This window comes from Arvicanthis niloticus, chromosome 12 (assembly GCF_011762505.2).
Source record: "Arvicanthis niloticus isolate mArvNil1 chromosome 12, mArvNil1.pat.X, whole genome shotgun sequence".
NCBI classification, from domain to species: domain Eukaryota; kingdom Metazoa; phylum Chordata; class Mammalia; order Rodentia; family Muridae; genus Arvicanthis; species Arvicanthis niloticus.
Window position 1 is genome coordinate 41,903,181 of NC_047669.1, and position 13,503 is coordinate 41,916,683.

A 13,503-nucleotide genomic window follows, 5' to 3' on the forward strand; every position below is an offset into this window, starting at 1 on the left:
CTCTGCCCATCCCCACAGGACCTTACATTGCCTCTTTTATCTGGATATTCTCTTATATACAGCAAAGAACTGGGCAAGATCTAGTGCCTCTATCTTTTAAGCTCCTCACGGTCACTTCTTTAAAAGATCTGATAGAGGAAATGCTTTTGGACAAAGGCCTATGAGCTGGTACCCTGTAACACAAGGTATTTTGGGGGCTCTGAACTGAATGGGGGAGTGGGGCAGTTCCTTTCTCCCATTTATTTTGTCATTTCGAATGGCAACAGCCACAGTTTCATCTACAGTCCAGCAATGGTTCTATTTTTAGTCTGGGATGTCCCTAGCAACAGATTTAGAGTTTTGTTTACAAAACATGCCATGTGTTCCCACAGGAATCTTTAAAGCCAGAGACTTGGAGCAGGGTAGCAAACCATGAAATGAAATTGCTGTCTGGGTCCTGGGACTGACAGGCATAGATATTAATACCAGCAAGAGCACCTCAGAGAAAAGCTGGCTGAAGGAATGTCCGACCTGCTTCTCCTACCACTTTTAAGGCAGCCGAGTTAAACCTTGGGTATTGTCTAAAAAGGCTAACTGCTCCGGTTTAACAGAATACTATGTATTTCTTTAAAAATTTCTTAAAAAAAATAATATTAAAAGTGAACTTTGGCATGCCTTTGATCCTAGCACTTGGGAGGCAGAGGCAGATGGATCTCTGTGAGTTTGGGGCCAGTTTAGTTTTCATAGAGTTCTAGAATAGCTGAGTTCTAGAACATAGAGGGAACCTGCCTCAAATCAAATAAATAAATAAATAGATACTTATTTTTTAATCTATGTGTTTGCTTATCTGTATGTGTGTAACACATGTGTACAGATGCTTATAGAGGCCAGAAGAATGAGTTGGCTCCCCTGAAACTCTATGTATTGTTGGGTGTTTGTAAGCCAACACTTGAAGTGGGTGCTGGGAAATGAACGTGGTTGGGTCTTCTGCAAGAACAGCAAGTGCTGTACGCTACTGAGCCATCTTTCCAGCTCCTTCAGTGTATTTCTTTATGCAAGATGCACACAGTAAAAGCTCCTTGTGAACCATCAAAGAATACTCGCCTCACCTGTGAACTCCTGTGCTTCCATTAGCCTTAGCAGCAGGGAGAAGGGCCTTTAGTGCCAAAGCCCAAGGGCCTCAGGACTTCTGTGACCTTTGTGACAAACACTAGGAGTAGGCCATACAGGAATCAGGGGATGGTTTTGCAGGGAGAACCATGATCTGTTTTCTTTCTGTCCTGCAATAAAGCATCCCCACCCCAACATACCTTCTCTTTAGCTTAAAGGAAAAAGGATGAGTTGACTTAAGTGACACGGATTCAATTTCAGTCCCGCATGTTCATGCTTCTTTCTAGTCTGGTTTAAATCCTGGAATATCTGTGTATCTAGTTGTACTGAGGCAAGGCTGATGACACAGTGCCAGAATTTACACCAAGCCAGTATAAATTCAAAGTCCTACCCGTTATGCAAAATTGCCCCATTAAGTTGAAAAGTAACTTCAGTGGTATGAGTGTCTATGGGATTTGAACACAGTTTAGCATAACCACGTAAATTTTTTTTTTTTTTTGTTTGTTTGTTTTTTTTTTTTTTTTTTTAACAACTACACATCTGAGGGAGAAGGTACTACACATAACAGGTAGCCCCTCTCTTCCCTAAAGCCCCAAACCAACAATCTCTGCCAGCACCTTCTCCCGAATGCTGTGTTCTATGTGTATGAAACACGGCAGCTAGTGCTGCATTTGTCATCATCTGTCTAGTTTAGCATCTGTGTCCTACAGGGGCTCATTTCCATGTTAATATGGATTACTACTCTACAAGTGAAGAGATGGTGATGGTGTGTGTACACGCATGAGCACATGCATGTCAGAGATTAATCTTCAGTGTTGTTTATATGTCCGCTCTTTTGAGACAGGGTCTCCTGTTGAACCTGAGGTCACTAAGTAGGCTATGCTAGGTAGCCAGTGGACTCAGTCTCAGCCTCTTCCCTCCCCCAGCTCCGACATTACAGACAGAGGCCACCATTCCCATTATGTCACCACATCCAGCCTTTTACTCCGGTGTCTGGGCTCGACATCAGGCTCTCAGGCTTTGTAGAGGATGCACTTTACTGACTGAGCCATCTCCCTGGCCTCGGCAGTACACCTTCTAATGGTCCCCAGGACAGTGCTCTGTGCTGTTTTAAGACGTGTCAGTATAGACGAGTGATGGAGAACTTAGGAAGCCTAAGGTTTCATTTCCAATTTTTATGATTTTGGGCAAATCACTTACTTTATGCTGCAGTTTTCTCATCTGTAGACAGATGAAGTCATACTGCTGTGAATTATGATTCTCTTTTGGTTTAGGGCAAGTTCTCCTGGAATGGTGTACACCCTGGACATGTCAAAATTTCCAGAGTGTGATAGAACGTTGAAGCACTGAAGGGAGGGGAATGTTTTAAAACATACAGGTGACTATGGCTCTTTATGTGGGAATGTGAGTTATGTCATTTTCTTCTAGACAGAAATTTCCTAAGAAAGACACCTGAGTCTGTAGTCATCCCTGTAAGCCACTTGTTACAACATGTTATCTCAGGGAAGAGACAGACTACTGTGACAGGGACGTTTCTGTTAGGATTGCCCCGTGGCCCTCAGAGACTCCAGCCGCCTGATGAATTACTTACTGCACACCCTTGCTGTATGTCTTGAAATTCCATAAATACTCATACTTCCCCCACTACCCTTTCTTAGGGCTCAGGACAAGGTACTTTATTGCTTTGTCCTCAAAGTTTCTGCTAAACTGGCTTAAGGATGTCAGGCCAGCTGTCAAGCCCATACAGATGTCAGGTCAGCCACTGTCAAGTCCATTATGAGAGGGTTATATTTAGAATGTTCCAGAACCTCAGTACCTTGGTCTCATGATGATGTGGAATAAAGCAGCTTGGAACAGCCTTATGAAATAGATAGGATGGGCTAAAATCAAACTGTTTGTCAATCAGGTTAAAAGAAGGGGAGAAGTCTTCATTTAAAAATTAAAATTTATTATAAAGTCCTTGTAAATAAAAAAAAATCACAGCAAAAATTTGAAAAACATTGTTTACTCCTTCTAATATAAGAACATAATATCTTATCTACAGATATTACAGAAAATACAGAAAACTTAAAAGGAACAAAAATTTGCTACCACTATAAAAGGATGGTTTTATTATAAAACAAAATAATAATTTGATATATTTGTTTTCACACCTTGTCTTGTTCTGAGTGTGTATTTATATATACACACTCAATTTTATATACCTAGAATTATTTACTATATATAAATACTTTATAACCTTTAATATTATATATAAACATTTTCCTATGCCACTAAGTGGTTTTTTGTTTTCTTTTGTAGAAAGGATCCGCTTATGTTGTCAGGATGGCCGCCAATTTACGACCCTCCTTGCTTCAGCCTCCCACGTTCTGGGACTGTGTGATGAGATCAGTCTGTGCTCAGGTCTATGTTACTTCATATTATGCTGCCTTGTGTCTTTGTAAAAAGCTGCATGCTGCCCTGAGATACTGTTTTACAAGTGACGTTTAACAATGTGTTGAGTGAAAAACAGGGGCAGGGGACAGACAGTTGGAGACCTCCAGAGTGACTCCTGGGCTTCAGGCTCATCTTGAAGCCCCACTGTGGAAATGGTCAACCCAAATTGCCTCCTGATTTGAGACTCTGGTACTGGTTCTGGACTTGTCTCTACAGCCTTCATGTTTTTGCACCTTGCCTGGGCAGCTGACTTAGACTCTCAAGTTCAACACACCTCTAAGCACATGGCTTGACCCAACAATAGCAGACTGGAAAAGGCTTGTTATGTAACTCTATAGCATTCCTCCTGCCTTCAGGACATTCCCTGTACTCTGCTGTGGCCTCCTGTAACCATTCTGCAGCACACAGACAAATGCATGAACACTGAGAGAGAGAGAGAGAGAGAGAGAGAGAGAGAGAGAGAGAGAGAGAGAAAGAGAGAGAGACAGACAGAGAGACAGAGAGACACACAGAGAGACATGACCTAAGAATTAAATATTAGTAGTTATGATCAGAATAAAGAACTTGCATTTTCCAAAGGCCAACTATTGAGGGAAATCAGGACGACGAAGCAAATTGTTGAAAGACTCAAACATGTCTTTTTCTGCTCATAGTAGTGTGCCACTACATTTAATTCCTTATATTATATATTATATATTATATATTATATATTATATATTATATATTATATATTATATATTATATATATGCTCATAAAAATCTTTTAGAAGGGAAACTACACAGTACAAGACATGAATTTTTAAACAAAGTCTATCTATCTATCTATCTATCTATCTATCTATCTATCTATCTATCTATCGTACATGAGTACACTGCAGCTATTTTCAGACACACCAGAAGACGACATTGGATATCATTACAGATAGTTGTGAGCCACTATGTGGTTACTGGAAATTAAACTCAGGACCTCTGGAAGAGCAGTCAGTGCTCTTAACTGCTAAGCCATCTCTCTAGCCCTAAACAAGACATTAATTTCTATTTCATAAAATATTTGGGTCAACTTATAAGGGGTTAGCACTGCAAAAAATCACTTGTATTAGCCCAATGCAGCAAACCAAACAATGGGTGTCTATAGTCTTTATACTATAACAGGTAAAAGTAAAACAGCAATTGAATCTGATTGTGTGTGAGGCTCAGACTTTACTTGTTTTACCAGTCATGTGCATCTTTGCATGAGTAGAATTTTTTAACCATTGTTCATTTGCCAAGGAGATTTCAATGTTTTCAGTATCCATTTGGTTAAGTCTTTTAATGTTAGAGTTAAATTTTAAATTGGTTTCATTTTTGTTTTGAAATTATTTTGATGGATAAAAATTTAAACTATATTAAGATCAAAAAATTGTGTACTTTCATTGAAATTATACTTGGAAAATTCCTTCTGATGAATAAATGCAGAGGTGTCTAACCTGAGGCCTGGGCTGTTGGAAGTCAAGGACAGCTGTGAGTGGACCCAAAACAAAGTCATAAACTTAAAGTGGTATCAGGTCTTTTTCTCAAGTTTCTTTTCTAACTTGAACACACTAGGCATGTTCTACCCATGAACTACATCCCTAGACCTGTTTTTACTCTTAATTTTGAGACATGGTCTCACTAAATGTCTAGGCTGCCTTTGAATGCATTCCATGGCCCAGGAAGGCCTTAAAGCCCTTGCCTCAGTCTTCTGAGTATCTCACATTCTATGAGTAAGCTATAAATCAAGCATTTACTGATGGTGAGTCATAAAAAATGTTTAAACCAATTCGTTGGTATATAATTCTTACAGCTTAAAACAAATTTGCACGCTAATTAGACAGATGTGCTTGGTTTTTGTACATTAAGAACTAAATTTTGGGACTAGAGAGATGGCTCCAAGGTTAAGAGCACTTGTTGCTTTTACAGAAGATTTGGGTTCAATTCTCAGTACCCCCTTGGTAGCTCATGGCCATCTGTAACTCCAGTTCCAGGGGATCCAATGCCTTTTTCTGATCTCTGCAGGCACTAGGCATGCACATGGTAAATATCCATCCATCCATCATTCCATCCATCTATATGTGTATGTATGTATGTATGTATGTATGTATGTGTATATATATGCAAGACAGGCAAAATACTCATTTTGGTAAAATACACAAATATTGTTTAAAAGAATTAAAAGTTGTCTGAATATTTGATATTGCAGAACATACTTTTTCAACATTTTGCAGAGTTAATATGTTAAGTTTACAATTATCAGTGGCTGAGAACTCTGCTTCACATCACTACATAGTATAAAATTGCACAAGTATGTTTAGGACCATTTTAGAAAGTGCTGAAATTCTGTCATAATCCCAAGTCAAAATTCACTTTAGAATTTGAGGAAACTGAAGTTAGCAACTCGAGCAAGAAGCTTAAAAAAAAAAATCAAACATTACAGAATAACTTGGTACAAAGATACATTAACCTGATACTTATATACTGAGGAAGATGACAGAAAACCCTCAAGCCTTTGTTTCTGTCCATCCACTGTACTTCTTTTAGGACAGAAAACTTTGCATTATAGGAGGATCACACAATAGTGTCAAAAGTGAGCAGAAGTGTTTCAGGCAGCATTTGTTACATGGCACGAAGGCCTGAGTAGTCAAAATATTCAGATTAAAAGGCTGCAGTTAAGTTGCAAGCTGCGGCATGGATGTATGCCACCAGACACCTCAGATTCACTGAGGGTGGGGGTGGGGGTACCTCAAATTCATTACATGTTCTACTCTGAGTTAGTTTTTGGTCACTGCACATTGGGAAGCCTCGTGCTACTGACAATTCTTTTGAATTCAGTATAATGGGTCACAAGCCACAATTTAAGAAGCTATGAATTACAGTACTCAACACACTACAGCTGTCTTTCCTGCTGAAATGTGGGCCAGGAAGGGCATCCTTTTGTCCCTGCATGTTATACATGTAACAGTATAAAACCTGTCAGATTTTCCATCGACATTTGCTGAAACCCTGCATGGAGTGATCACATAATATCAGCCAGTGGTAATTTTGTGGTAATATGGAAGAAGCCGTTATGTCCATGTGGGCTCTCCAGTAGCCATCAAAACAGACCGAGGGAGACCTTATGGCCTTCAGAGTACATGGAAACAGCTTGTAGAATTAATCATTATTTCCTAGATGTGATTCATGTCCAGGAACGCTACAATTTCAAGACCAAGCAATACTAAAGGCTTCAAAAAAATAGAGCTGTCCACTGTGATCTATAAAACAGGACATGCTTTATAGGAACCGAGAAACAGCTGTTTCCCCGTTTCTGTTTTAAAGGGGGAAATAGACAACAGGGCTCAAGGGTATATCCTAAACATACAGAGGAAATTTATCTGCTGAGGGGGAATGTGACATGGAGCTGGCAAAGGGCGTGGTTTGTACGATAAAGTCCTGGTGTGTGCAATGAAGAGGACAAGGGCATGCAGAGTCACTTCTGCACTGTGATTAATGAGAAAGGAAACACCAATAAACACAGGAGGAGGAAAAGGAGCCACAAGGTTGAAATTAAAGAGAGCTGTATGTACTCCAGGGAAGACACTTGCTGTAAGAACCACTTAACGTTTACAGTAATAATGACTTTAGCTAAACAAAGTTTACATGAAGATGACACTGATCTAGACAAAAGAACAGAAACTAAAACCCTAGTCACCAGTAGCAGCATGAATACTGAGTTTCTCTGTATATCATGGAAGGAATTTTTACTGAAGTATATCTGGAAAATATATTAAGAGTCCAGGGGACAATTTTACACTGCTTGGATATACTTAGAAACAGGTAACAGACAAAGAAGCATGTTTAAAATTTCATTTGAATTTTCATGCTTACTTTACTAGCATTGGTATTTTTAGTATACCCAAGCATTTGTTGAATTAAAAGGATCACACATTTTGTATTATGCACCATATTCTCAAGTGGCAGTTGGCAGCCAGCACTGCTTAGCATTTCTTAAAAGCATCCAAGTATTATTATTTGGGGAAAATGATCTAACTCTTTGTTTAAAAGAACGGAGTTAATGTTGGTTCCCTTCAACTCTGTATTTTCCTTCTATCCTTCCTATGACTTATGATGAAAGTATTCATTGTGTCCATATGGATACGAACTCATCCACCCCTCCAATATTGAACAGGCACCTGTTACATACCTGGTGCTCTGTTGTGCCTCAAGGAAGCCAGAAAACCAAGACACTGTTCTTACTCTGAGACACTGACAACATAAGAGGAAAAGGTTAAAACGTGGCGTGAGACTACAGTGGTGGACAACAGACAAGGCTGTCAGGAGCGTGCAGCTGTGTTGATTAAAGGAAGGACTGAGAGTTATCTAAGTTGGAGGGCCTGTATGCATGCTGTTCATTAAAATTCAGCTCTGCAAGCAAAAGGAAAGATAATTCATTGTATGATAATTTAAAAGTTAAAACATATGGTGTAGGAGCTGCTCATGAATGGAAGATCTGATGTCAACGGGCATCTTCATAGAGTGAAAGACAACAGCAATGGAAAGACTGCTGCTAGAAGAAGCAACAGGCCTGGACCTCGTCAAGCAAAAGCATAGAGTATACTCATGTTCTTGATGCAACAATAATTTGTAAAAAAGCCGAAGCATTTCACAACGAGAGGCCACGGCTGCTGCTGATACCCACAGCTCTGATGACTATTTGCTTTCAAAGTTCACTCCTCTCACTCTCTGCCCAACTTTCTTTTTAAATTTCCTCCCAGACAGAGCCACAGTTCACAGCAATGGCACCGGAACAATGGAATCCTTAGAAGTCGTTTCTCACCTAAGAATCACAAGCTCTCCAGCTCATAGGCACAATGCCTTCCTCTGACTGGTGAGCAGCTTTCAGCTGGGTGTGCAAAGGTGAGTGTGGTTTGTAGATCTCTGTTTTAGTATACAAGAGAACTCATGTTGCCACATTTTAAAGAACATGAAATACTACACCATCTCCTTGAAGTCAGCTGGCAACCACTGTTGACGGGAATGAAAGCAGGTGAGATCCCCTGACCCCAACGCCCCACAATGACCTCAGTTACAGAAGTTACAGAAGCAGTTCCAAGACTTCAGGAGATGTGGACAGTGTCTCTTTCCACTGACTGCAGCATAGGCACAGATAAATCTTCCCAGAAACGTTTTTACCTTACTTTGTAAGTTATTTTAACTTGGTAGTTAGAACTTGGTGGAAAGGTTAAGATAACTCTGACATCACATGCTCCGCACAGTGACTGCTTTAACATGGGGAAGCATGCCCTCACACCGGTTTCTGAGTTGTACATCAAGCCCTGGGGCTAGAGTTTATTTACGTTGGCTACTTTACACCTTCTCACTCACCCCTCTAGTTTCCCTTACCTTCATGCCAAAAAGCAGACACAGAGTTTTTCCTTTTCATAATTTACTATGTTGAACATATATCCAAGGCAGGATGCCACCTTTCAGCCACAGGAAGAGTCTGGGGCCACCTGACTCACTGACAGGGCGAACCCAGAAATAGAAAAGGCAATCTGGCTAAAAAGGAGAGACGAGTGGAAACTCTGAAGGCGGCACACGTCTAAGTAGCTATGTCATCTGAAATTAATTCTGAAGCCGTGATTAGAGTCAGGTTACAGTCCAACTGTAATTCTGCTGCTAATTACTCGAGCCATTACAACACTTATTTCATTGAGAGACACTCAGCCGTGACTTCTAAGGGTGGGCTGGGGGCAGAAAGAAGGAAGGAAGGAGACAGCCAGATAAATGGCAATGCTTTCCTTTTACAAACAGACATGCCTAATAGGCTGCTAACTGAAATGATTATGTCTTGCCTAAGTGAGAGATCATATGTGTCGCTTTCTCCTTGTCCCAGCAAAACAAGGCACCTCAGACTACAGCTCTTTAGGAAATTGCAAAGGATCACTGAGGAGATTTTTTGGATGTGTGCTATCATGGGAAGCACTGAGGTGCGATGACAACCAAAGCAACCATTCAGGAAAGAGGAAGAAGCCAGGGAATGGGCAACACAGGGTCACCGGTTCGAGGTTCAGAACAACACTAAGAAGCAATAGTGATTTCAGAGGGAGCAGTGGAAACAATGCCAGTGCTACGAGCAGGGTCAGCTGTGGGCAGAGGGAAGAAGTTCGGATATCGTGAAACTAGTTTCTGACAGTTTGAAATGCACACACATCTAACCATTATAAACCATAGATATCAGGACTAAAAAGCATACCAGGAGAAGCCACCAGCTGCTGACTGCTCCATGATTTGTCCACTACCTCAGAGGTGTCATCCTCTTCCTTCTGGAATGGGTACTAGGAGGCCCCTTTGCCGGCTGGAGCTGTATACCCATCCCCTACTATTGCTACTGGCATTTACACAACAGCACTGAGTGCTGGGTTTTATGGGAAGAGACCCTTTCAACGATTGGTCTGTTGCAGGTTTTACATCACATGAGGCTGCTGAGGTCAACCAAGGACAGCAGTTGTGACCTTGGGGTCACTGCAAAAGCCTCAGCTTCCCAGGTCTTGCATTCTCTTCCAATTTGCATTTCTGTTCTTCAGTTTATTCACCTTGAAAGAAAAGGGGACTAATGATGTCCGAAGCTGAATTGTACAGCTTAATTAATGGCCAGAAACGAGACTTGTCATATGCAATCAAATCATGGTAGTGTTGGTGACAGAGTTAAGACAGTTGAAAAACCAGTTGCTGTTCCAAGTTCTAATTTTCAAGTTATTGTTGGGGCTGAGATTTCTCTCACCTTGCAGCTTTTATTTTGGAAGATCTCCAAAGCACACTTTTAGTCATATTTGAGTAATTGAAACATGAAAAAAAATTGCAATGTTTCAGCCACATTAAACTCTAACCAGATGCTCTTAAAGTTTCTGAGTGTACACATCACTCTTTACTCTGGCAGAAAGCGGTGGAAATGTGTCCACCAGACTGGAAATACAGTACCCTTAAGAGCCACTATAGCCTACTGACACATTGCATCTCCAAGGAGGAAGTAAAGGAGGATCCCATTGGCCTCCCCAATTCTCCTCTCTCCCCAGAACTTGGGGAATCCAAGCACCATCAAGTTCACATTTCCTGAATGCCTTCTAAGAGCCAGGGACAGTGCTGAAGAACAGCAGGGAGTTGGCAGGGTTAATCAACCTACAACTAAAACTGACATCTGTCTAGGATTTTCTATAAGAAAGGCTGACACTAGGTCTCCACTTGAGTGGCTAAAGCTAGTGGTAGTTCTTTTCCTTCTATTAATAGGAAGCAAAGGGAGAACTGGTTTGGGTGTTTAAAATAAAAGTGGTGTGCCTGTGAAGTAAGCACTCTTACTAATGGAGATGCATCTCAGGCATGCCTGGACTCTCAGCACCAGGCAGGGGGAGGAAGAGGCAGGAGAGCTGAGAGTTCAGGCCATGGCTCCTTAATGAACCTGAGGCCAGTCTGAAATCCATGGGACTCAGTCTCAAACAATACTCACAAATGATGACAGATAGGCTGTTAATTCTAATGTCACCATCTCCTGTAATCCCCTCTACAGTCATTGTGTGTATGCTAAGTGTGTGTGTGCATATATGGTTGGGGAACACAGAGCCTCAGGGCACACTAGGTGAGTACTCTACCAGGGAACAGTCCCAGCCCTAACATCTATTTCAAATGCAAATATGATCTCAGGATTGTTCTAATGAAAATTCCACAGCATTGTGCTCTTGTAATTAAAGTAATATCTATGTGAGAAACATTCATCATTAGTCTTTGCAGTCAATCTCTCTCTCTCTCTTATTCTTTCTCTCCCCCTCCCCCCATGTGTGTGTCTTGGTTTTTCAAGATAGGGTTTCTCTGTGTAGCCATAGCTGTCCTGGGTGTAGACCACGCTGGCCTCAAACTCAGAGACTACTTGCCTCTGCCTCCCAAGTGTGGGGTTTAAAGGTGTGTGCCATCACAGTCAGGCCATTGTGCAGCTTTTATGACAAGAAAATAAAATCTTATCTCCCCTATTGTGATAGCAACTCTTGGACTGTCAACTTGAATTAATTCCATCTGGAATTAACTAAAACTTAAGCAGCTAGGTACACTACTGAGGTTTCTTCTTTAATTATATCATTTGAAGTGGGAAGAGCCACTTTTCATCTGGATCTTTTGAGGTAGGAAAATACACCTTTAATTTGGGCCACACCTTCTGGTGTTGTGAGAAAATTTGAAAATGACTTAGAACAAATAACAAAAATTCATGGTCAGCAGCAAGACCACCACCAACATGTCAACTATAGCCATAATAGGAATATCAAGCCCTTCCAGGGGCAGGGTGACCGAACATGGAAAGGCATGCAAGGACAAGTCCAGACAAGCTCAAGTGTTTTTCCAAGTGTTTGGTGTTTTTCCCTCTCCCTCCCTTCCTGGGAAGTCCAAAGTTTCCTGCTTACCCCAGCCTCTACCTATAAATATCCCAAGCTTCCTGGGCTCAGGAGTCAATTCCTCTATCTCCTGCGTGAGAAATGTCTCGACCCGAGGGCCCTTGCTATTAAACTGCCTCTTGCTGTTGCATCAAGACGGTCTCTGGTGTGTCTTTGGGTGTGTGCTAATTCGGGCTTGAGTGAGGGTCTCCCTTCAGGGGCCTTTCATGTAGGGGCTCGTCCAGGTTTTGCGCGACCACCCAGGACTCCTGATGACCCCTTGGAGGTAGGTCTGTATGAATGGTGTGTGTCTGAGTGTGTGCCATTGTCTCTGTGTCTTGGTTTCAGTTTCTGAGCAGCTGCTGCTGTAGGCCCTAAGGACTCAGTGGCTGCGGAAGCAGACGTGCTAAGGCCGCAGGCTGCAGCCCTGGAGGATGCTCCAAGGGTGGAGGGGAGTCAGGGAGGCTTGGAGACGGAGTGCTCCTACTGGGGGGGGTGGAGAAGAAGAAGTAGAATCCTTCCCCGTTGGAGATCACATTTGGCCTGTTCTATAAGACCAGATGTGGGCAAGTGTGTTTAACTGTGCTAGTTTTGTGTGCTTGTGCTTTGGTTGTGTGTCTACTAGGCTTTGAAATGGGACAGACTGTAATGACTCCACTATCTTTGACTTTAGACCATTGGGCTGATGTTAGGGCTAGAGGACATAATTTGTCAGTAACTATAAAAAAGAAGCATTGTCAGGCATTCTGTGCCTCAGAGTGGCCTACCTTTAACATAGAATGGCCCCCTGAGGGAACGTTTGACTTGATAATTATCAGAGCTGTTAAGGCAGTTGTGTTTCAGGAAGGACCAGGATCACATCCAGACCAGCAGCCCTATATTACTGTGTGGGAAGACTTGGCTCGTTACCCACCTCCGGGGGTAAAACCATGGGTCCCTCATTGGCCTAGTTCCCAAGTCCTGACTGTTCGGGAAGACAAGGCCGGGAAGAAATTGAAACCGTGGAAGGATGGAGAGACCAGCGCTCCGCCAAAACCCCCCCCCCCCCAAGATATACCCTGAAGTTGATGAACCCACCGACTGGCCTCCTCCTCCCACGGAATGGCTGGCCCCTGTACTCCTACCCTATCCACCTCAACCCATACCCCCTCAACCTCAGCCCGAGCCTCAGCCTTCAGCACCCCCAGCCCCCTGCCACAGGGACAACAGGTAGCGGACATTCAGTGGGGACAAGGAGCAGAAGAGGAGCTGTCTCTGTCCCCGAAGGGCCCGATTCTACGGTGGCCCTGCCTCTCAGAGCCATTGGGCCGGCTCCAACTGGCGAGAACGACTTGCAGCTCTTGCAGTATTGGCCTTTTTCCTCCTCTGATCTCTATAATTGGAAAACTAACCATCCTCCTTTTTCAGAGAATCGTGCAGGACTCACAGGCCTAATAGAGTCCCTGATGTTTTCCCATCAACCCACATGGGATGACTGCCAACAGCTCTTACAGGTCCTATTCACCACTGAAGAGAGAGAGAGAATACTCTCTGAGGCTCGGAAAAACATACGAGATAATGATGGGCA

The 13,503-nt window shown here is 42.4% G+C and overlaps 1 protein-coding gene across 4 annotated transcripts in view; it reads right to left on the bottom strand.

Annotated features, from left to right (window-relative positions):
* Cmss1 (cms1 ribosomal small subunit homolog) overlaps positions 1 to 13,503 on the bottom strand; it is a 302,972-nt gene that overhangs the window by 34,877 nt on the left and 254,592 nt on the right. Inside the window, exon 1 of one of the 4 annotated variants that reach the window (XM_076943032.1) lies at positions 8,923 to 8,977. The exons of the other annotated variants lie outside the window; for them this stretch is intronic. Coding sequence (XP_076799147.1) covers positions 8,923 to 8,962 — 40 coding nt within the window. The 5' untranslated portion in view covers positions 8,963 to 8,977. Of the gene's footprint in view, positions 1 to 8,922; positions 8,978 to 13,503 lie in introns of those variants that run through there. 4 annotated transcript variants of the gene reach the window in all.